The following is a 25,323-nucleotide window of genomic DNA, read 5'->3' on the forward strand; positions in this document are numbered from 1 at the left end:
GTCGCCACCATATAACTAGGCCCCGTAGGTAATTATCTAACTTTTAGTGGCGATAAATTGTCGGCTCCAAATATTTAGCAGTGATAAAATGTCGCCATTAATTATCTAAATTTTCTAATTTTTAGCGGCGACATCATGTCGCCACTAATTCTCTAATTTTTCGCGGCGACAGGTTGTCGCCGCTAATTATCTAACTTTTAGCGGCGACATTTTGTCGCTACCAAATAGTTTTACCGACGGGGTTATAGGCGGCGGCATGCGGCGACGAATTGTCGCCGCCAAAACATTTTTCGTGGCGACAATTTTGGCTTTGGTGGCGACATTTGTCGCCACTAAATCTTGTATCTGTAGTGGTGAAGTTATAAACAAAAAATACATACTAATTTAGACAAAATAGAAAATAGATTCACAAAAAAAAAAATAATATATCTTAGTTTTCACTTTTCATTGATTTTTAATTAAAACTAACATGCCCCGACTTCCCAGGGGTCACCTATACCAAAACTACTCCCGTTCTAACACGATTAACTCTCTTAACCTCTTGGGTCTTCCCACCACCCAAGATGCATGCTTAAGCCAAGTTAAAAATATTAACCCTATTATATCATATACATAAAACTATCTGGGGTCTCACATTCTCCCCCCTTTAAACCCTAATATTCTCGTCAGGCTCAAACTCACAAGTACTCACAAGTTCCAAGCGATGTGAGACTGTCTCGCTAGCCTAAACCTACTTTATGGTGAGCTGCGCTCCACCTACAACAATCAACAGTATGAGCATCTCGCTCTTCCCGTTGTATAATCTTGGCTCAGGCGAGACTTATCTCACATTTCTGGCTGGTAATTGACTCTGATACCAACTATGACGCCCCGACTTTCTAGGGGTTCACCAATTCTAGAACTATTTTCGTCCTAGCACGCTTAATTCTCTTAAGCTCTTAGGTCAAGCCATCGCCCAAAATACTTAGACCGGGTTAAGAGTATTATATAGCCCTATTATATCATAATATAGGACTATCAAGAGTTTCACATATCCACTCAATATTGAATTAAAAAAATAATAAAACTACGTAGACGTAAAAGACATTCATAAACTAAATCGAAGAAAAAAATCCGAGTTATTGTTTCATGAGAAACCAATTTAACAGCCCCACATAACATCAAAATATTATTTATAATTAGGCATACCTAAGGGCAAATTATTCTAAAACTCTTTATCAATGTTATAAATAATCAAATTTTCCACTTCTTCTATAAATGACCTTTCAGGTTTGTTCACTTGAACAGAAAAAAATAAGTTATAAGTATAATACTACAATTAAACATCAAATTTATTATCAAAAAATATAAATAAAAATACAATATGAAATCAAATCTAACAAATTTATGCACAATATTATTATTAAACACCCAAGATAACATCAAATTTATAAAAACTTTAAATATGAAGTTGGAATTTACCCTAATTTGAAAAGAGCTCTAATGAAGCTTAGTTCCTCTTCAAAGCTTCAAACTTCTTTCCTAATGGATAGAATCTCCAAAGATAGAGATAGGTTTTGATGGTAGATGACAACCTCTCCACCATAAATGAAGAAATGCCTGGGCTCTCCTTCAATAAGTTAGGATTTTTAAGTGAGGAAAAAAGTTAATTTGCATAAAAAATTTATTGGTTTAACATTTTTATAAAAATATGTCATTTTTTTAGATTTTGTAGATTATATATATTTGGATTTTTAGTAAACTGGCCAAAATATTTTGACGACTCCTTTTTCCTTCATTTTTTTCTTTCATATTTCTCTGCCTTCTTCGACTCCTTTCTTCTCATTATTCCTTTATCTCCTTTTCCTCCTGCTTTTTCTTCTTTTTCCTCGTCCATATCGATGCTACGCTTCTTTCTCCTATTTTGCTCAAGCCTTTGCCAACGCCGGTGGCGCCGACATGGATTTGGATATAACACAGATCATGGAACTAAGGTTGCGCAAAGGGTATAGCAATGGACGATGATGGCAATGAGAATCCCACAGGATTTGAGGACGATGAGGAGGGAGAGTGTGTCGAAGAAAGGCAACCATTGCAGTAAAAGGTGAAGGAGGGGGCAACGTAGCGGAAAAGAATGTAGAGTACAAAATAAAAAGAAAAAAATAAAAAAATATTTTTTTTTCTTTTCTTTGGGAAGGCCACCACCTGCTAGGGACGAAGCTATGCGAAGGCCCAAGGTGGCCATGGCCCCCCTCAATTTTTCAATATTTGCTTAATGGTCTTTCAAAACTTTTTTTTTGGTGGACCATGGATAGCTTGGCCCCCTAGTTTTTCAATATTTATTTACGGTGCCAACATAACTCTCTCTCTCTCTCTCTCTCTCTCTCTCTCTCTCTCTCTCTCCCTTAAAGGGCATACTCTTTTTATGGGTGGAAATATATTAAAAGTTTTTTGGTTTTAGTCTTTTGTAATATATTTCTCTACTCTAAAAATTTTATTTAATAATTTCTTAAAACTTTTATTTATCTTAGGTGAGCTTTTTAATTTGACTGAATCAAGAATTGTACTAAATTTAATAGCTATGTTAATTTTATTTACTAAAAAATTAAAAAATTACTGTTAGATTTAGTAAAATTTCTAAGTTATTTTAATGTAATAATATAAATAAAATAATTAGAAGTTAAACATCTGAAAATTAAAAAAATAAAGTTCATACTTTTACATTATTTATTTAATTAATAATTTTTTAATAAAAATTTTTTAATTAGGAAAAATTTTGTTTATTATTTATTACTAAAGTTTCTATTTAAATATATTTTTGCCCCGTTTATTATTTATTACTAAAGTTTCTATTTAAATATATTTTTGCCCCCCTCAAGATTGAATCCTAACTTCGTCCCTGCCACCTGCCACGACAGGTACAAAGAGGCCCAACAAGCTGAGAAGAAAGAAGAAGAAGAAAAAATTGTTTTCTTTGAAATGAAAAGTTGTAGTATTTGAGATTCAACTGTACTGTTTGAAACTTAAGTTACATCAATTAAAATTAGTTGGTCAATGAAAATATCTAAATGAGATAACATGAGCTAGATTGGTTGAGCATATAATCATGGGTTAGGAGTATAGGCATATTATTGATAATGAGGCATTATAGTTTTAATTAAAGTTACTGTATTTCTTTAGTAGAAATATCTATTTATAACATGATATTATTAAATATATATATTAATGTCTCCTTTGAATCGAATGAGTGTAAAACGCTATTTTCAGCTGTTGCATCCATTAGAAACTAACTATATTCTCTCCTCTTTGTTGTTTATATATCCTTTTTCAAAGCCTACGATTGTCGTTGAAGGCGCGTGACCACGACAAAAGTTGTCTTGGAGTAGAGAACCTTGGGAGAGGTCTAGATGTACTCTTTGTTTTGGGAAATTGACACTTTGTAATATTTTGGGTTCGAAACATATAAAGTCTAATGTAGTTTAATTTTTAGAAAATGGTTTCAATAGTTATAGACTTTAAAGTTGTTTATAGTTAAATATTTTAAATTAGTTGTTATATTCTGATATTGCATGTATCTATATCATGTATGAATGTACAAAATGGTATATGATTCTGCTTTATGTGGATAGAAAAAATCTTGTCCATTCAGCGGGTTTATTGCATATTCTCGGGAGGACCCAAATTGTCAGTCTTAGGACGTGACACAAAGGCTAAAATAAATTACCTTATAGATATATCAATAATTGGCATGAATAAAAGGGGAATGACAGGGCATCTGAGAATAATTAAACGATTAATTTCTATCAATAAAATAGCTAATGATCCAAATCATAGAGCAGTTACCATAGGCGCCACGGAGAGATATATTTTTAGATTTTGCTTTGAAAATTCCCCATCTTTATTATAATGCATATATCGTTAGATGATATAGGTTAAAATTATTTTTATTTATTTTTACGCGGATTTCCTAACAAAAATGGATATGTACAATGAACTAATAGATGAGATTTTTTTGTCACTAAAAAAGAAAAAGATGACCCCTTTTTCCTGAGCATTACGGATTAATATTCATATGCTATTCCACCTAACTGTAAATGTGAAATTTATTATGGAGCAAAAATTATATTCCTAACTCTTTCAATTAATTGTAATTAAAAAAAAATAAATAGAACTACTATACTACAAATAGTATATAAATAGTGCTTATGTAAACTTGTAGCCCTTTGATCTATATTAGTACAATTACAAATTAGTAAATTTTGGACATCCAAAGTTTATAAAGTCTATAGTAGAAATATTATTTATTGAGCAATGCTACTCATTCACCCAAAAATATGTGTATATCTTACAATTTATCCATCCATTGTGTGAAGACCACTCACTAGTCATTTGATGTTACTAATAAAAATTTATCATCCATTGGATGAGATAGATATAAGATAAAAAAAAAAACTCCGATTAAGATGTACAAATAGCATTTAGCTAATTTTTTACCATCTAATAGTACAGTAGCTCGGTTTTATATTATATATCAAACAAGTTACTAAACTTGACAATTTCAATTCATATCCGCAGGTCCTTACAGTTTATCCATAAATTTGTAGGTATTGGTACTAATTTTTCTTACCCAAAAAATTATGAATAGAACGAGCGACACTACAACAAAAACGGTCTATAGCGACACTTTTAAATGTAGGCACATGTCAAAAAAGTGCTGCTAGCTAAAATTACCGACACTTTTAAAAAGTGTTGCTATATGTGGGGTCGCTAGGTATATAGTGACAGTTAAAGAGTGTCGCTATAACCTAAAAGAGTGCTGCTAATTTATCAACACTTATTTAAGCATTTAGCAACCGTCGAAACTCTATCTCGTTGGCTGCGGTGGCGGAGGAGGACGACAGTAAAGGCTCTTCGTCTAGAATTTCAGTGGATTGAGTGATGAGAGAAGAAAAGATGGTAATTGATTTTTCTTTTTTTTTTTCTTTTCTGTTTGTAATCGGGCCAAATGGACTGGGTGTGGTGGGTTGAGTAGAGTAATCTTTTATTTTTGGTTGAATTGGGCTTTATATTTAGGTATTAGTATATGTGTTTTTAAGTTTTAGCATAAATGGGATACTTACTCAAAAGTGTCCCAAACATGTGTCCCTATAACCTAATTCTGTTGTAGTGCGAGTATTCATTAAATTATAAAAAATTTGGACAACCCACATGTACGTACCCACAAGTAGTACCCATATATATAATATCTTTAAAAAAAATGAAAAATGAATAATTCTTTTGTTTTACTCGTCTCTAGAACCCTAACACTAATTTCTGTTAATGTTATTTTTAAATTTTTATTATGTACTATCTGTTGGGATATTGTACACAATAAGATAACTTTTAATCTTAAAACTAATTATATATTTAATTTGTATAATTGAAAAATATAAGAACCGAAAAGGGAAAAAAATTGTGAGTAATCTGCATACCCTGGTCGATCCGCGGACTATTGTGGGTAAGAATGAATGATGACTGCACTGAATTTAGGCACTTGCATAATTCGCAGGTAAAGATGGCTCGTCCTGTCGTCCACTGATTGCCCAACCAACACTACATGAAACAGTGTCGTTTCAACGTCGTATTCGAACTACGTGGACCATCGGATACGTGGTGTATGGAAATGCGCACCTGATCGTTGTCAAAAATTTGTCGTGTAAGAGCGGAAAAACTCGGTGTGTTTCGACCACACACCTGCTTGGTTCGAGGGCAGCGACAAAGAGAGCACTGTCTCGTCGTTTCTTCTTTTCTTATCGCCTTCGCCCTCGACACGCAAAGCTCGTGCATTTCCTTCGTGAAATGATTGCATATGATCGATGTTCACGCAAACCCATGTGACATGTCAATGAAAGCTACATTCTAGCTAGGAAGGGAAAACTTCGTAGCCCCTTGTGGTTTCGTACTTTTTTATTTTAATACCTTATGATTTAAAGTGTATCAAATTAGTACCCTTTGGTTTCTCACTTCATCATTTTAATACTATGTGGTTTAAAGTGTATCAAGTTAGTACCCTGTGGTTTTATTTTTGTATCAAGTTAGTACCCTGTGGTTTAAAGTGTATCAAGTTAGTACCATGTGGTTTCTCACTTTATCATTTTAGTACACTGTGGTTTAAAGTGTATCAAGTTAGTATTTTATAATTTTATTTGTATCAAGTTAGTATCCTGTGGTTTTATTTTTGTATTAAGCTAGTACCATGTGGTTTAAAAAACCACAGGGTACTAAAGTGATAAAATGTGAAACCACAGGGTACTAACTTGATACACTTTAAACCACAGGGTACTAAAGTGAAAAAGTGCAAAACCATATGTACTAACTTGATACATTTTAAACCACAGGGTACTAAAGTAAGAAAAAGTGAAACCACAAGGATAATATAGGATAATATAGGATAATATAGCCTAAAATTAAATAGGATAATATAGCGTCATAATATATAAATAAATTATAAGATAGTATATTGTTATAATTTATAAATTTTATAATAATAAGTAAAACTTATATATTGATAAAAATTGAGCTTCTATACTTTTAAAAACATAAAGTCATAAGTGCTCTAGATTTTCGGCCTTTTGATAAAGTTTTGTAGGGTTAGGATAATAATAGTTGGCTCCAATAGAGTTGAATGATTGGTTGATGGAATAGCATACTTTAAGGAGTAAAATTAGTCGAAGGAATAGATCTAATGATGAAAAACTTATAATTAATCAACAAATAGTTTGTGCTTTTAAAAGCATCGTAGCCGGACTCTATTAGTAATATGTTATATTTTATTATTCTATAATTTATAAAATATGCACTTTGTAATTAGGGATGCAAATGAAACCCAATTGATAGAGTTCCCGCTATGATATGTATAAGGCGGCAAGTGAAGGCCAAGCGAAATCTGATTGATAGAGATCCTATTATGATCCACCTCGAATATATAAGGCGGTAAGTGGAGACCAAAAAAAAAAAGGAAGAAAGTCTTCTAATTCGCCCTAATCCGCTTAAAAAATAGAGAGGGAGGCGGAAGAGCTCTTTCTTCCATTATCCGTACCTAATCCATTAAAAATTCGCTCATATCCGGACCCACCCCGAATGTAGCAGTAATTAAGTAGGAGAAAAAGATTGAATAAAAATCAACCCGTCTCAAAACAGTCCGGACCGCTAAGAAAACGAGGCAGAAGGTGGGGGGACCTGATCTCCCCCTTTCGGCTCCAACCAGTTTTCAACCCTACTTGTAATTTGTAAATTGTAATACTTTACTTATTTATTTAATAATAGATTTTTATGATTAAAAATAAGTATCAAATTGAATCTCTTCAAATCACAATTCGCAAAGTAAATTTGTAGTAGACTATAATGGCTAATTGAAGTTACCCAGAAAATATTCTCAGCCAATTTTGAAGTGAGTGGTGTTAATAATAGATAGTAATTTACTAATAGCAATTAAATTGGTTTAGTAAATTTGATTATCATGCACATAATTATTGATTTTGATTGGATTTAACAAATCTAATTTGCCAGATAAAATCGTATTGAATTAAAATAATTAAAAATTAAAAGCATTTTTTTTTTACATACAAGTTTATATTTTAATTTGACATTTCCAAAAATTTAGTCACCAACCAATAAACTGAAATTGGTGGCCTGAAAAACTGAATATTAGTTTCCATTTAACCACTCATTTTTGTTGTAAATTCTCTGTAATTTTTCCAAAATAAAGCATTTCGTGATGCTTGATTCAACTCTACTTTGGAATCATCTTTTAGGGATATCATGATAATCGAATTAGCTAATTAGAGAAATTTTACCAAATTTAATAGAGCAGCTTAAATGAAATAAAATTTTTGTTCATGTATCAATTAATGGCAACAAGTTAAAAGAGTTTTTACTTTTTGACAAAAAATTTTTCACTTGACCTATTGGTTTCCTTGAAATTGATCTAACCTTACTCTCTAAATGAACAATTAATCAAAATGGAAATTAACATACCAAATTAATCAAAATTTTTGTTCATGTATCAATTAATGGCAACAAGTTAAAGAGTTTTTACTTTTTGACAAAAATGTTTTCACTTGACCTATTGTATTCCTTGAAATTGACCTAACCTTACTCTCTAAATGAACAATTAATCAAAATGGAAATTAACATACCAAATTAATCAATCCACCTAATTTGTTTCCATTCCATTACAATTATAAGCTTTACAAAAACAAAGCAAGCTTCCTCATCACATCACATGCATGTACGTACACTCCATGTACAACATCTAGCTAATTTAATGGAGGAAATTAACAACATGCATGTACGTACGTACGTACGTAACACCCAAACCTGTGATCCCGAATCTCAAAGCGCCGTCAAGGAGTTCATCATCATCATGGCCTTAAACTCCTCAAAATCGACCACCCCGTCCCCATTCCTATCCACCCCTCTTATCATAAGCCGGCACTCTTTCAGACTACACCTGCGCCCCAACCCGGCCAACACCCGCCGCACCTCCTCTGCCGAAATGTATCCGTTGCGGTCGGCATCGAACACGCGGAACGCCTCCCGGAGCTCCTCCTCCTCGTCGACGCCCGCGCCCCTTTCCGACACCGCCCGCATGAACTCGTCCAAATCGATGAACCCGTCGCCATCGCAGTCCGCCTCCCGCACCATCCCCTCCGCCTCCCGCGCTACCGTCGACCTTGCGAAAACAACCGACCCATCGGTCCAAACGTAGTTTCAGCTACGTACTAAATAACGGTGTTCAAATATTAAACTTGTAATCGATATTCCGCCTCACATCTGTGTTCAAGATTTTTTAATTTGCCTAAAATATGTACTTTGTTAGTTAATTGGATTATTTCTGAACTATTGCCTATCAAATGGATCTACTAGGCAGTATTATTTCAGAGCAGTAGGTGTTAAATTTGAATTTCAACCCACGGGCAACCTCATTTAATTTTAATTTAAGCTGTTATTTTGAGCTTTTCAAAATATTTTGAGTCTAGCTAGATATGAGAAAAAATATTGAATATATATATATATAGAGAGAGAGAGAGAGAGAGAGAGAGAGTGCGGCTAGGATGCTTATGGAAGTACGGAGGGCTCCGTGCTTCCACTTTGTTTTCGATGTTCGGACTTTCGAATCGACGATCGGCTCCGTTAGACTTGATCTAGAGTATTTGAAGTATCTAGAAAATAAATTTTGCGATTTTTCGATATCATTTGCCTAGTGATCGAAGTGGCTCAAAATCAACGGCTGAAAATAAAAATCTTACAAAATATGATGATAAGACATTAAAATTTTAAACCAAAATTATTAATCTTGTTTTATATGGTATAAATAATTTTCTATCAAAATTTCATGTGATTTGAATATTTCTATACCGTTAAACTTGCAACCGGCTCACCACAACCGTTAAAATTATTGATTTTGAGCCCCTTCGATCACTAGGCAAATGATATCGAAAAATTACAAAATTTATTTTCTAGGTACTTCAAATACTCTAGATCAACTCTAACGGAGCTGATCGTCGATTCGAAAGTCCGAACATCGAAAACGACTTGGAAGCACGGAGACCTCCGTGCTTCCATAAGCATACCAGCACAACTCTCTCTCTCTCTCTCTCTCTCTCTCTATATATATATATATAATTAAGCTTCTATGCTTTTAAAAGTATAAAGTCATTGGTGCTTGTAAGCTTTCGACTCTTGGATTAAGAAATGTGCGATTAGAATAATGTGGGCCCTCTAGGGTTGAGTGGTTAGTTGGTTGAATAGTATAATCTAACGGGTGAAAATGATATATATATATATATATATATATATATATATAAATTGTCTATCGAGCTAAAGATTTTAGGGCACGTTTAGTTCAAAATAGCAATTGAAATCGGCATAGACCGGAATGGAAATGAGTTGTAATCGAAAAGAGAATGATAAAAATAATTAACAATTTGTTTGGTTCATTAAAAAAATCGAAATCAAAATTATATTCAAATTAAAAAATTTATTAAATTTAAATTTGTTACTCAAATGTATAGTCAAAATTTGAATTCAAATATGAACTTATAATTTTAAACTTAAAATTTGTGAATATACAATTCAAGTTCAAGGTCAAAGTCAAAATTTAAATTTAAAACCATTAAATTAAAATTAAAAAATTAAATTTATTGAATTTATTTTTAAAATTTTATTTGACTTCAAATAGTTATTAGTGGAAAAAAAAAAACAAAAAAGAATCCTCAATCGGAATCAAAACTAACTCCCACCTGTACGGTGGGAGTCACTTTTGACTTTCGAGGGATTCGAATCCACCGTGATGATGAGAATCCAAAATGCTAAATAAATCCCTCCATTTAAATACTAATTAACAGTAAGAAGGGTACTTATTTCAATTTTCATTCTAAGTCTCAAATATTTCAAATCAAACCTACCCTTATTAAGATTATTTCTGTGCTTCACATATTTGAATTAAATAAAAATAAATTGAATAAAACTAGCTAGGAGTAAAATTTGAGCTCGAAAACACTGACTCTGATACCATATTGAAAAACGACTTATTATTACTCTAAACTTAAGCTAGATACCGGAGCAACGGTGTTTTAATATTTTATATTCAACACGCGATACCTCTCGTGGCCGAGACGGAGCATGATGTCGCGGAGCTCCCCCGCGGAGATCTTGCCGTCGCCGTTGGAGTCGATGAGGTCGAACACTCGCCGCAGTTGGTTCGGAAGCTCCGCCGCCGCGGCGGCGGCGGCGGCGGCGGGGGAGGCTGCTGAAGAGATCCACTTGAAGTTGCTGCTGGCTCTTCTCCCCCTCCTGCTCACGGCCTTGAATTTTTGCAAAAAACCCCCTACCTTTTCCGGAGAGAACATTTTCCCTTCAAGGATGAGGAGGAGTTGTTAGGGGGGGAGAGAGAGAGAGAGAGAGAGAGAGAGAGAGAGTAGATGGGCTAGAGCCTAGAGGGAGGAAGAGGAGGAGAGAGAGGCCATGGGAGGAGGAGTGTGAGGAGTGGGTGGTGGGTGCATGTGAGAGGGATTGAATTGGTTGCTAGTTTTATAAGAGAGAAATTATTGCCGAGACCTGATCCACCATGCTAACAAAAAAAAAATAAAAAAATAAAAAAAAGAGTTCAGAAATAGTCTTTTAATAATAGATCCCACTCATGTGCACAGCGAAGATCAGGTGAATAGCACGCACAAGCAGAAGAAGCAGTGAGAAAAATTATACTATTTTGTATCACCCTCAAACGACAGATATAATTAAAAGATAGGAGGCAATTATTTTTATGTTCTTGAAAAGTTTTCGATTTTTTAATTTTTCTCTCTTAGAATGCTAATATTGAAAAAAAAAAATTTACATTACAATTTATTTTAAATATAAAATCTGTTATTGAACTATTAGTAATAACTGTTATTTATATAAAATTACTATTATACCCTTTCAAATATACCCTTCTACTATTACCAACTTTTTTTAAATTGGGGACACAAAAAGTATTTTATTTTTTGATTTTTTCAAATATGCTTTTGTACCATCACCAATATTTCTTATTTGTTCTTAAGTTAAGGGCAAAAAAGATATTTTGATTTTTTTAACTCTGATAACTATTAAACTCATGTTTAAGCTAAGTTAACTTAAAGGGGTGGTAATTGTAGGGATATTTTGAAATAATAGAGGAACATATGACGAGTATATTGAAAAGAAAAAAAAAACAAAAGTAAGGACACATGAAATATTTTCGAAGTTTTAAGAAGTATATAGGCAATTATCTCTAAAAGAGATATCTAAAATCTCCTTAAGGGTGCGTTTGGTTCGCGCTATCCTTTTAAGATTCCTAGTAATCCAATAGGAATAAAAAAATATGACGGTATTTGACTAAACGCACTAAATAATCTAGTTAGTAATACTAGATTTACTTGGAAATGAGATGCATCCTAAAGTACTAATCTCATTTCTTTGAGGAATGGTGGGTATCCTTTTATTAATGGATTAGAGTAATTATAATATGTCTAATCTTTTTTTTCTTCCCACCCGCCAGATAGTTGGTATTATTTTTCTTTACACTCTAACCTCATCTCTCTAAACTTATCTTTTTTTTTCTAAACTTCAACTCTTTTTCTCTCTCTAAATTAAGCTATTTCTCCCTCTCCTTTTCTAAAATCTCAACCCTCTCATTCTTTCTAACCTTGACTCTATTTCTCTTCTATTTCTTTAATTATGCTTTTTCTTTCTAACCTATATTCTCTCTCTAGGAATAAAATTCTCATATATCTTTTTACTTCTCATAATCTTTCATAGTGCGAATCAAACGCACCCTAAAAATAGGTGGTTTTAGAATAACTGAGATAAAAGAAAGAGCAATTCAGAAATATATATAGTCTTGATAAAAAATATTGATAAAATCTAACATTCTATACATATTGTTGAGCTTGTTGAAAAGCTCCAATTACTAGCTAGCTAATCAGAAAAACTAGTTCGGAGACTAATTAGAAATTTTTTTTTAAAAAAAATAAGGCATAAATTAGAGTTTGCATACAATTTTAAATTTATTCAAACCAATCCAAAACTTAATTTACGGAGATGCTCTTACACAAAAGGTTTTTTTGAGAAATAGGCAGCAAGTTACCTGCTTCACTTCTCTTACACAAAAGTTACAAATGACCCCACCCAATGAATAGTGAGAGTGGGCTGGTATGCTTATGGAAGTACAGAGCTCTTCGTGCTTCCAAGTTGTTTTCGATGTTCGGACTTTCGAATCGACTATCGGCTCCGTTAAAGTTGATCGAAAGTATTTGAAGTACCTAGAAAATAAATTTTGTGATTTTTCAATATCATTTGCCTAGTGATCGAAGGGGCTCAAAATCAATAATTTTAACGGCCGTGGTGAGCCGGTTGCAAGTTTAACGGTGTAGAAATATCCAAATCACATGAAATTTTGATAGAAAATTCTTTATACTATATAAAACAAGATCAATAACTTTGATCTAAAATTTTATTGTCATATCATCATATTTTGTAAGATTTTTATTTTCAGCCGTTGATTTTGAGCCACTTCGATCACTAGGCAAATGATATCGAAAAATCGCAAAACTTATTTTCTAGATACTTCAAATACTCTAAATCAAGTCTAATGGAGCCGATCGTCGATTCGAAAGTCCGAACATCGAAAACAAAGTGAAAGCACGGAGTCTTTCGTGCTTCTATAAGCATCCTAGCCGCACTTGAATAATGAATATATATACGGAACTACTATTCTTAGGACCTGTCCACAGTGGACCTGGCCCACGCAACAGTTTCTACTTATTGAAAAGCAAGCGCACTTATTGGATGGTACTCGATGGGCCCCACATGGGCCAGCAAATTAGGTACGAAGTTTGGTGGGGTTTTGATGGAGAGGAGTAAAATTTTTTAAATTTTAATTTTAATTTTACGTCCGGGTGTTGATGAGGGTCTTTTGGTTGATTGATGATCTTCCGATGCTTGCTGGATTGGAGAAAAGTGTTGGCGAAAGTGACGTTGGCAGATCCCACCGCCGTAGGGGTAGGTGTTATCTTGTTCACGGTCAAAATGCATGAATGGTCCTTGTCCAACCCTGATATTGCAAAACCTCTCTTTTTTTTATAATTATAAACGATGCCAGGGACTAAATTTAGTATATGTGAAAATAAGCGAGAAAAGTTTCTTTTTTTTTTTTTTGAGAGATAGGTAGCACGCTACCCGCTTCATTTATTTCATTTAGAAATAAACTTAGCTAGAAATGTGAATCAACTAGAATTCAAACTTGGATCTCGGATACCAACCACCAAACCTTTTGCCAATTGCTCTAGGGACGGTCGATGAGAAAAATTAGTATAATATTTTTCAGTCTCCCTGAAGTACCTGAAGTAACATAGAGGTATTTTTCTATATGTTTTTGGTTAGATATAATTATAAACGCAGTGTAGTTGAAGATATATGCATGTAGTGGCAAAGGGCTTGATAGTTGGTATCTGAAATTTTAAGTTCGAATTCTAGTTGATTTATATTTCTAGTTAAGTTTATTTCTAAATGAAATAAACGAGCTACCGATCTCCCTTAAAATATATATATATATATATATATATATATATAGATACGATAGAGAGAGAGAGAGACGAGAGAGAGAGAGAGGAGAGAGAGTGAGTGAGTGAGTGAGTGAGGCTACTATGCTTCTAAAAGCACGGAGCTTCCGTGCTTCCAAGTTGTTTTGAGTGTGCACTTCGAATCGTCGATCGGCTCAGTTAAACATCGATTAGAGTATTGAAGTACCTAGAAAATAAAATTTGCATTTTTCGATATCATTTGCCTAAGTGAACTAAGGGCTCAAAATCAACGGCTGAAAATAAAATCTTACCAAAATGTGATACTATGACATTAAAATTTTAGATCAAGATATTGATCTTGTTTTATATAGTATAAAGAATTTTCTATCAAATTTCACGTGTTTGAATATTTCTACAACCGTTAAACTTGCAAACGGCTCACCACGGCCATTAAAATTATTAATTTTGAGCCCCTTCGATCACTAGCAAATGATATCGAAAAAATCTAAAATTTATTTCTAAGTACTTCAAATACTCTAGATCAAGTTAATGGAGCCGATCACGATTCGAATGTCCAACATCAAAAACGACTGAAACACAGAAGGCCCGTGCTTAAAGCTCCGTGCTTCCAGAAGCATAGTAGCCTCACTCTATAGTATATATATATATATATATAATAGAATAGAATACTTGTAAAAGTCAACCACAAGTGATACTTGTGTGTTTTTAGCCCTTGGATGGAGATGTGAGGTTGAGATGATGGTGGTAGGTGGATGGTAGGTGGAATAGTGTTTGATCCAGGACTATTAGTAATCCAAAAAGTAGATCCAATGGCTAAAAACACACAAGTATCACTTGGTGATACTTGTAAAAGTATTCTAGCCCTACTCTATATATATAATATATATATATATATATATATATATATAATATATATAATTTTGAATATAGTATAATATATATATATGCATGCAGCTGAAAATATAGTAATTACAACTACATGTATTCTGTTTGGTTGGATGTACTAGAAAATAGTGCAATTACAAATAATTTGTTTGGTTGAATGCAGTTGAGAAATAATTTTTAAATTATTATCATTTTATATATATGATGGTGAGATTATCTCCAATGTAAAAAGAAATTTTTTTTTTGTTTAAAAAATAATTAGGGCGGTAAGCTTACCTTTTATTTAAAGTTATTCTCTCCAACTGTTGCAATTAGAACTGCGATCAATTTGAGCATAGTTTCAACTGTTGCAATTGGGTCTCCTCCAACATGCAATTCCTACTGCAACAGTTTGAGTTAAATATATCAAACTAAACATCAAATTTGTATTTGTAAGTACAGTTGCACGTGTAACCAAAAGATCACTAATTACATTAGCTCTACAGCAGCACAGAAGCTTAAGTAAAAGATGTAAAAATTATTTCTTCAGGAATAATATTTAGTATGACCTCTAAAAGTTAAGAATTATTTAATATACTTTTTGGTAGACCAAAATGTTGTTTGGATTTTTAAAAAATTTCTTAAAATATTACAAAAACTTAAAGGTTCTCTAATAGAATTAAATTTTATCAGGGTATTTAGAATATTAAAAAATATATTTAAAAATTCTGAATAATAGTGGGTGATAAATAAAGAAAAGCTTCTCTCTTTCAGATAGCATGGTACCAAAGTTGGTTTACATTATGGGTGGCAATCCAGCTCGCTGTTCATCAGCCAACTCGTGTTCGATTTGAAATGAGCTTGAGATCGAATCGCTCATTTAATAAATCAGCCAAATACGAACTAAATTTTTCAGCTCGTTTAATAAACAAGCTGAACACAAACTGGAATAAGCTCGCTCATGTTCGGCTCAATAACAACTCGAATATATATATTTTACATTTATATATTTTATGCTTATATATAAATAAATCATTATGTATATAATACAGATTTTTAATGTTTCATCTTTAGTCCAATCTAAATATAAAATCCAACTCAATTATAAAAAAGACTCATTTATATATAAAATTTCAACGGTTAGATCAAAGTCTAGTGGATGAAATTTTATAAATTTATTTTCATACATATCCTTTCTAATCCTTTTAGTTTGTTGTTCGTGAGCCAGCTCGAACATAACCTGAATTTTTCAGCTCGATACTTTAAAGTTCGGCTTTTTTTTGAAATGAATCAAACACGAGCTACCCCAGCTACCTCGTGTTAGGCTTCTTTTCCTTCTTTTTTTTTGAAAGATAGGTAGCATCCTATCCGTTTCGTTTATTTCATTTAGAAATAAACTTAGCAAGAAATGTGAATCAATTGGGATTTGAACTTGAGACCTCATGTACCAATCATTAAGCCTTTTGCCACTTACGCTAGGAACGGCCGGTCGTGTTAGGCTTGTTGACACCCCTAGCTTACATCTCGCCCAGGTTTAGTGACCAAAAAGTAGAGGGACCAAATTATAATATTGCAACAATTTAGGGACTAACCACACAGTTTAAAAATTGTTGCAACTTCCAACCTGCCCTACCGGATCTCAAAATTAGGATGTGGGTGGATACAGGATACCCGAATTTTACCTGTATGCAAACCCAAAGGATGCTTATTTAATAGAGATACTAAATAGATATAATTTTGATTATAAGTATAAAAAATAAAAGACAGGGATTTACTTATGGCTTCAATCTATACCTGATTTGAATCTAAAGCCGAAACCTAACCTGAATCTGAACCAATTCAGAACGGATTTTATACAATATAATATATAGAAATTTAAATTTATACTTTAAAATTTAGTAAAACTAAATAATTGCTTTCGGATTCGGATTTTTGGATGCGGCCTAAGGTATCGGCTTTTTTTTTTCTTGTAATTCAATTTTTGTTATGTACTTCCGAAAGGTTCGGATTTGAATTTCATCTCAAAATAGAGGCATTATTGTTGCCGGACAATATTTTATGGATATATTCTCCGAATAAAAATTATTTGGGAATTTGTCCGAATGGACATCAGATGGCGAGTGGCATCCATCCCAACTGTCCAGTAAAAAATAATTTTATTTGAAAACTATGTTCATAAAATTTTTGTTAATTATCGCACACAATGGTTGTATGGATAGATCTCATGTACTGTTGCTGAAAATTACTGCAATAGAGACCTCATTTTAAATTCTAATTTATTTATTTGAAGCACTTTTATGTATCAAAAAATTAAAAAATTTGGACATCATATTCATATGAATCAAATTCTAAATTCTTGATTTATGTAAAACGCGTACCCCAAATGATTAAAAAATTCATGTCCAAATCCTAACCCAAACCCAAATGATTAAAACAATTCATGTCCAAATCCTAACCCAATGTAAAATCGAAAATCCAAACCTGAATCCAAAAATTCAAGTCTGAAACAATTAATTCTCTTTACCATATATATTAAAATTTAAAATTTTAAAACACAAGTTCAAACATAACATCAAATATTTATATATATTATATAATCTAAAATTAATTTTGACCTGAATTCGAATTAGATTCCAATTTGAGTCAAGTAGAGACAAAATCAATACTCAAAATCCGTTGAGTTTTTATTTTTTATATCCATATAGGAAATCAAATTCGTCTAGTAACTAATAAATCCACCCAGTTTAAATTAGAGATGAAATTTCACATATCTGTATTTATTGACATCGCTTGAGGCCACGGGATGTCATGTCTTAATACAGCTGTTGGGTTAGTCTTATGAAATGGATTTATGCTATGGGAACCCACAAAAGTACCCTAAAAAGTATCACTAAGCTAATGTGTTAGCTTAATGTTTAGGATAAACTACCTGATTAAGTTAAAAAAATCCACTCATCAAAAATAAACATATTTGGGAGTTTATTGCAAACGATAAACCTGGTGTCAAATCAATTATCTATTTACATCTATTTATTTATTTTTTTAATTTTTTAATTATTATTATTTTTACACTGAGAAATCATTGCCTGCATCCGGTCTAAATTCATTATACCCACCAAATTTATTTTTAGGGTTAATTTTATATAGATCCCTACAAATATAATAAATTATAAATATATTTCTACAAAGTTCAACTTTTATATATTATTGTAAAAGTACTAATGTTTTCAAATATGTCTCTCTGATTTGTTACCGTTAAAATACTATCTATTTTATAAGTGAAATCACCTTTTTATCATCACAAATATCTCCATCCAAAAGTCCCAACTATTTAAGAGCGATAAAAAACTCAATTCACCTCGTTAATGTCACACTCCGGGACCCAGCGGAAGCCCACTCAGCACGTGCACAGACCCCCCATGTATACCAAACAACCACGATGCACACAAGGCGTCTACTAAAAACTAGAAATGAACAAGATAAAGTCCTAATAAGGCTATCAGAGCGAGTATATAAAATCACTAATATTCTAGTACAAAGAGATCCACAAATATACAAAGTGTAACAACTAAATCCAAGAGACTAACAATATCTCTAAAATCAAATACATAATACATTTTTCTACAAGATACAAAAAAGAAAGATGATAACGGGTCCATCTAAATAACTCCGTAGGAGCTCTAGCTAGTCGCTAACCCTTTGCCACGATCCCCAGCCTCTCCCGCCGCGGAAGGCTCTGAAATAAAAACCAACAACAAATGAGGATGAGAACTATTAAACAATAGTTCCGAGTAAGTAAGCTGCAAAGAATGACGAAATACACTACTAGGTCAACTGAGACATGCTATAAAGAGGTAAATAAATAGCATATATAAAAGGTAAATAAGTTAAACATGTTTAATCATAGTCATGCCTCTATTACAAGTTTAACTATCATGTATATGATGTTCTAATCTCATGTAATCAACTATATGTCAATGTTAAAACACATGCATGTTCATTATTTCATAATGCTACATGTTAGTCATTCATGGCATTGACACTCTAGTGGTAGTATATTTACAATCGATGTAGATATAAACATGTTTAACTTNTCTAATCTCATGTAATCAACTATATGTCAATGTTAAAACACATGCATGTTCATTATTTCATAATGCTACAAGAATAATTATACTTTCCATTATTATTCTATCCATGAGTCCATACAATCAGTGTTGATGTAAATATACTACCACTAGAGTGTCAATGCCATGAATGACTAACATAAGATCCACAATATGCACTATCATGCATGTCCACTAGTCCAACTAATATGCACCATTCTAGTAGTAGTTTTCACATTACGCTTTAGGTGTCATTTTTCAAATCCAATCAAGGACCCACACTAGTATAGTCCGGCTTGTGCCGACTAATTACCCGTGGTAGCTCCAACATTTTCACTCTAGAAATGACTCGATCCCACGCGGGCCCAGTACTTACACAAGTATAGTCCGGCTTCTGCCGCCTAATTGCCCGTGATAGCTCTAACATTCTCACTCTAGGAATGAGTCTATCCCACGCGGGCCCAGTAGACGTATGTCGCATAAGCTAACTCCGGAGTGCCGGCTTGTGAAGAGCGACCCTCACAAATATGTGCGAATGAGCATAAATGGCAAGCAAGCATGATCATCGTCTCAAATACATGGTCGTCATGTCTCCAACATGGTACAAATTCTAACAACCCAAAAGTTTAGATCTATGTCATAATATAAAGGTTAACTATTTACTAAATCGAATGCCACTTAATGACATTAATGATCTCCATGTTCAACGCATGTCCTTCTTCATGAGCATGTAAAATCTTGTCATTTTACTAAATATAACAAGACTTCCAACATAATATAAAGATGCTATTTCACATGCAAATTTACTATACAATTCTCTCTCTCTACTACATAGAGACTATAATTGTGACACGTAACACATATGCCTTAAACATTCAAACATTTATGATGCATCTCATGCTCATGCTTTTTTACCAATGCCTCCACTACATGAAGTGATAAACTATCATACAAGTGATTTCATATTATAATATTTACATGCACATTTTCCTCCTGTCATTCACCCAAGGGCGTTCGAATCTCATATCACATGTCCAACACATGGAATGCAACTATCGATGCCTAGATCGAATGCAATATCACAATGTTATATACTAGTTGTTCCACTAGATGAGATTCATCAAACATAGTCTCATGTTGACCCTAACATGCTCTTTCATCACAATGTCATATTTGCCTTGTCTACCACAAGTATACCTCAACATGCAACTAAGTACCAATTCTCCTTTATTTTACATGTCAAAGTCATGAGGCGTAGCTATCAATCTCTAAGGCAAATACAATATCATAATGTCAAACCCTAGTTATTCCACTAGGTTAAATACCACATGCTTAATTTCATGTTTAGCCTTGTTATTCACTAGGTCACAATGTCACATTACTTGTCTACACAAGTACTTTGCTCATCATGTGAGATAATCACTTTTCTAACTCATTCACTAGTTACCCTCCAAGGTGTGTATCATCACTCATATTCTAACATGCTTTCTAAGATTGTATAAAAGAGAGTTCATTATGTAGTGTCACTGTGTGCTCAAGTCCACATATATGGCTCTACTACATAGAGTATGAAATTTTTACTACACCTAACATATACATATTATGTTCTCATAAATTCTAGCATGTCATAATGAGCATGAAAAAGTATCTATTTATGTCTTAAAACCCAAAGGAAGACATAGGGGAGTTCACCCATTTTGATGAGGTCAAACACACCGGAAGCACTTCGAACCCTTTCGTTCCTTCGAACGAAATTGCCCACCGAATTTCTAACACCCTAAGAGAAATTCTAAAGGGTTAGAAACTCCAAAACAACTATTTCGAAAATCTTCGAAAAACACACACACAATAAGGTGAAAAGAATACCTTTGATCAAATTACACTTGTCCAAAGCACAAATCGAAGCTTCCAAACTTCAAATCCAACCTACAAGAGTGTTCTACACTCATTAATTCCAACTCAAAAGCTTCCAAATAAAAAGGCCCAAACAAAATTGTGACACCCCAATAATCCCACATCGAATGGGAATGGAGTTGTCATTGGATTTATAAGAGACTTAGACACTAGTAATAATAACTGGGCTTAAGTATTTTGGGCTGTGGTTGGGCCCAACGAGTTATTATTGCTAGTGGGCTGGGTCGTTACATTTGGTATCAGAGCCGATTCACCAGCTGGACATGTGTGGCGAGTCTCGGCTGAGCCAGGATCTGGATGATGGGCTAGCGAGATAAATCTCACATCGCCTGGTGATCTTGGGCTGTATGTGTGATTGGACTGACGAGGACGTCAGGGCCTTAACGGGGGGAGTCTGTGACACCCCAATAATCCGACATTGGATGGGAATGGCGTTGTTATTGGGTTTATAAGAGACTTAGACACTAGTAATAATAACTGGGCTTAAGCATTTTGGGCTGTGATTGGGCCCAACGAGTTATTATTGCTAGTGGACTGGATCGTTACAAAAATCCTAGTTTCTACAAAATTAGGTTTCATCACAAGAAATCCACTAAGAGGTGAATCAAAGGGAAGATTAAACTACTAACCTTTCTTGAAGCTCCAAACCAAGTTAGAAGTGAGCTGGAAAGGTCACCAAAAAGTAAAGAGAAGCAAAACAGGTGATTAATCCTCTAAAATCCAAGCAAAAATGGAAGGAAATCAAAGAGGGGATGAGAAGAGGCTCCTTACCCTTCTCTCCTCATGTTCCAGGCTCAGGGAACACAAGAGGGAGTGTGGGGTATTTGTAGAGTAGTAACAATTTCAAAAACACCCCTCAAGAACAAACCGTCAGTAATCTGCATTGCGTACCGGTGACACAGGATGGGGTACCGGTACCAGGCAGCATCACACGCAAACCCGAATCTCGGGTTGGCTAGAAAACACACTGGGTACCGATACCAGCGCAATACAGTACCGGTACCAGACCCAGTACCGGTACTCGGGCAATGCAGTACCGATACTCTACCCTACAGAGTCCAACCCGAGAACGGCCCAAATTCTACAATTTAGAGATTTTGGTGCTAAGTTTTCATTCTCGCTCCTCGGGATGCGAGTCATAGGTCGGAACACAGTCAACGACCATACAGAAAATCTAAAGAGGCTGAGATCACCAATCAAACACTCGAACCTTACAATTTGCTAAATTTCAGTGTGTTACATTAACTAACTAGGGTTAAATATTTTACCTATTGTTAACTAATTTTTTCTAACGGGTCCTACCGGCACTGACATATTTGAAAATACTAGGAATTTTACAGAATAACATATGAAAGTTGAACTTCGTAGGAATTTATTTGCAATTCACTATATTCGTAGGGACCTCTGTAAAATTAATCCTTATTTTTACAACTAATACGATGAATAGGATCTATATTTTAATATAACTATTCAAACACTATTTTTTTATTTCTGAAAACAATCTAATTTAATCCAAATGTAAAATTAATCTTATATTCGTTCATTTTTGAAGAATTGTACCAATATCAGGAATAAGCAAAATAATTTATCCTGAAACAAACAATACCCAGGTGCAAGCCATACTTTCTCCTTCAATTATTATAAATTCTATGGTTAGTCCCTGTACTGTACAAATATTGCAAGCCAACCCTTATACTTGTTACATACACATAGAATGCAAACAGGGCGGATCTGGCGGAGGACCCCAGCCTTGCCTCCCGCCCCAACTATCAGAGTCCTGCCTTCCGTCCAGTTCCGAATATGCGACAGGTTAAAAATATATTTTATAATCCGCCTCACCTCATAACTCACCTCCCGCCGACGTCCTGAATCCGCTCCGCCAATTAATATTTTTAAAAAAATTATAATATTATTAATATTTTGTAAAATATAAATTAATAATTTTTAATAATAATAAATAATATTATTAAGTTATATATATAATTAATAATATTAATTATAAAAATAAAAAATATCAATCACAATTCGAAGCAAAATTTAAAAGCTTCAAATATATGAGAAATGAGAGCGCCAACTTATTTGTATTTTACACTTTTTTTATAAATATATTATGTTTTAGAAATATTTTTTAAAAATATATACGATTTTCGGAGTAAATCATGACAGAGCGGATTCAGAGCAAGTCAAAATTTTTTCGTTTACTGTCCCGAATCCGTCTCGAATTATAAAAATTATTCTATTTTTTAGTCGGAATTCGTTTTTTTTTTTTTTTATTTACTACTTTACTCAGAACGGACCGGAGCGGAAACTCCGCCAACCCTCAACCCTAATCCATTGGCATCCCTACTTACACGTCCTTGGATCAAACTTTAGGGCACACTTTACAATTTAATTAAATTTAATAATATTTTTTAAATAAAATTATGTATACATCAAATCAATATATTTGATGTGACAATTGACAGCTGAGACAACATAGCATTAAACTCTATACTAAAGTTGAAACTAAATGTCGTTTCCCATCGAGCCACATGGTGGATTTTCTCTCTCCCTCACATGTTCTCTCTCCTTCACATGGACCCACATGGGCTATATTCAAGTGACATGCATGGACTCACATGGGCTATGAGTAGAAAGAGTTGGGGGGAAGATGCATGCATTGTAATAATAAGAAAGATAGCAAAAGTACAAAAAATATTATATGTACTATGCAATTTTTTGTTTTATGAATGATGTTAAATAATATTGCTATATATAAAGTTAAGAAAAAAAGCAAGAGGGCAAGGAATATGCTGTGTAGTATGAAAAATTTTGTAAGAGAAAAGTTTATGTTGTGCGTGAGATACTATTTTTATTGGAGTTAGCAAAGTAAAAACAATTTACAAATAATTCATAGTGTAATTGGAATCAAAATAGGAGATTTAGAATAACCATATTGCAAAGGAATTTAACAGTGCGGCCACTTCTGAAAATCAACTTATTATACCTATTAAAAATAGTGCTCAAGTGGAAAATACTATTGGCGAATATAATCCTACCGAAAGCCAATCAAGGTATGATTAATAAACAAGTTAAGAACTGATTATAAATTAATGTTCTGTCTGTGGGAAAAAAAATCTAATAATTAATGTTCTGTCTGTTCAAAAAAAATAAAATTATTGACTTGCAGTATTTTGTCAAGCAACGATAGTGATTTGCCTATTGAAACATCTGCTGTAGCAAAAAAATTACGTTTGTAAGTATTAATATTTTTAAAATATTATTTGTATTTTTTATTCCACCATATATATATGTATATATATATATATATATATATGTATATATATATATATATATATACGTAATATATATATTATATATATATAGATATATATATATATAATATATATAATACGTATAATATATATATATAGTATATAATATAATATTATTTATATATATAGAGCGAGGCTACCTATACTATCGGAAGCACGGAGCCTTCATGCTTCGAGCTCGTTTTCGATGTTGCGACTTTCGAATCGTCGATCGCTCGTTAAACTTGATCTAGAGTATTGGAGTACCTAGAAAATAAATTTTATTATTTTCGATATCATTTGACTAATGATCGAATGGGCTCAAAATCAATAAATTTTAATGGCCGTAGTGAGCCGTTTGCAAGTTTAACAGGTGTAGAAATATCCAAATCACGTAAAATTTGATAGAAAATTATTTATACATAATAAAACAAGATCAATATCTTTGATTTAAAATTTAATGTATATTATTACATTTTGTAAGATTTTTATTTTCAGCCGTTGATTTTGAGCCCCTTCGTTCACATAGGCAAATGATATCGTAAAATTATAAAATTATTTTCTAGGTACTTCAAATACTCTAGATCAAGTTTAACGGAGCCGATCGACGATTCGAAAGTCGCAACATCGAAAACGAGCTGGAAGCACGGAAGGCTCCGTGCTTCTATAGCATAGTAGCCTCACCTATATATATATATATATATATATATATATATATATTATATATTATATATATATATAATATATATATATATATATTGTTCATACTTAGCAGTTCGAAGACTGGAGAAGGACCAAGCAAAGTTAACACCCGCAAGAAATCAAGTGGAACCGATAGGCCATAATGATCTAAGAACTGTTTTATCAATTATATTTGCATTATCAAAAACATTATATCATATTAGATAATCTATAGTATATATTTAGTTATCTTACATAATGTGAATGTTATATATATCTGTAATTTCGTAATAAATAAATATAATTACAGTCATATTATTAGCTCTCAATATTACGACCTCCGCCGCGAAATGCGGGTCATTACACTAGTTTAATATATAAAAT

General features: G+C 33.1%; 1 protein-coding gene across 1 annotated transcript; it reads right to left on the reverse strand.

Annotated features, from left to right (window-relative positions):
• On the reverse strand, positions 8,132-11,086 carry LOC109708292 (neo-calmodulin-like). Its single transcript, XM_020229972.1, has 2 exons — positions 10,624-11,086; positions 8,132-8,692 (listed from the first exon to the last, which is right to left on the reverse strand). Exons 1-2 carry the CDS (start codon positions 10,869-10,871, stop codon positions 8,353-8,355), a joined length of 588 nt encoding a protein of 195 aa, XP_020085561.1. The 5' UTR covers positions 10,872-11,086; the 3' UTR covers positions 8,132-8,352.

The sequence above is a fragment of the Ananas comosus genome, linkage group 3, assembly GCF_001540865.1.
Source record: "Ananas comosus cultivar F153 linkage group 3, ASM154086v1, whole genome shotgun sequence".
In the NCBI taxonomy this organism is placed as follows: Eukaryota; Viridiplantae; Streptophyta; class Magnoliopsida; order Poales; family Bromeliaceae; genus Ananas; species Ananas comosus.

Coding starts and splice junctions, on each gene's coding strand:
- LOC109708292 (XM_020229972.1), bottom strand. CDS start 10,871: ATGTTCTCTCCGGAAAAGGTAGGGGGTTTTTTGCAAAAATTCAAGGCC. Junction 8,693..10,623: donor CTCCGTCTCGGCCACGAGAG/GTATCGCGTGTT, acceptor TGTTTTCGCAAG/GTCGACGGTAGCGCGGGAGG.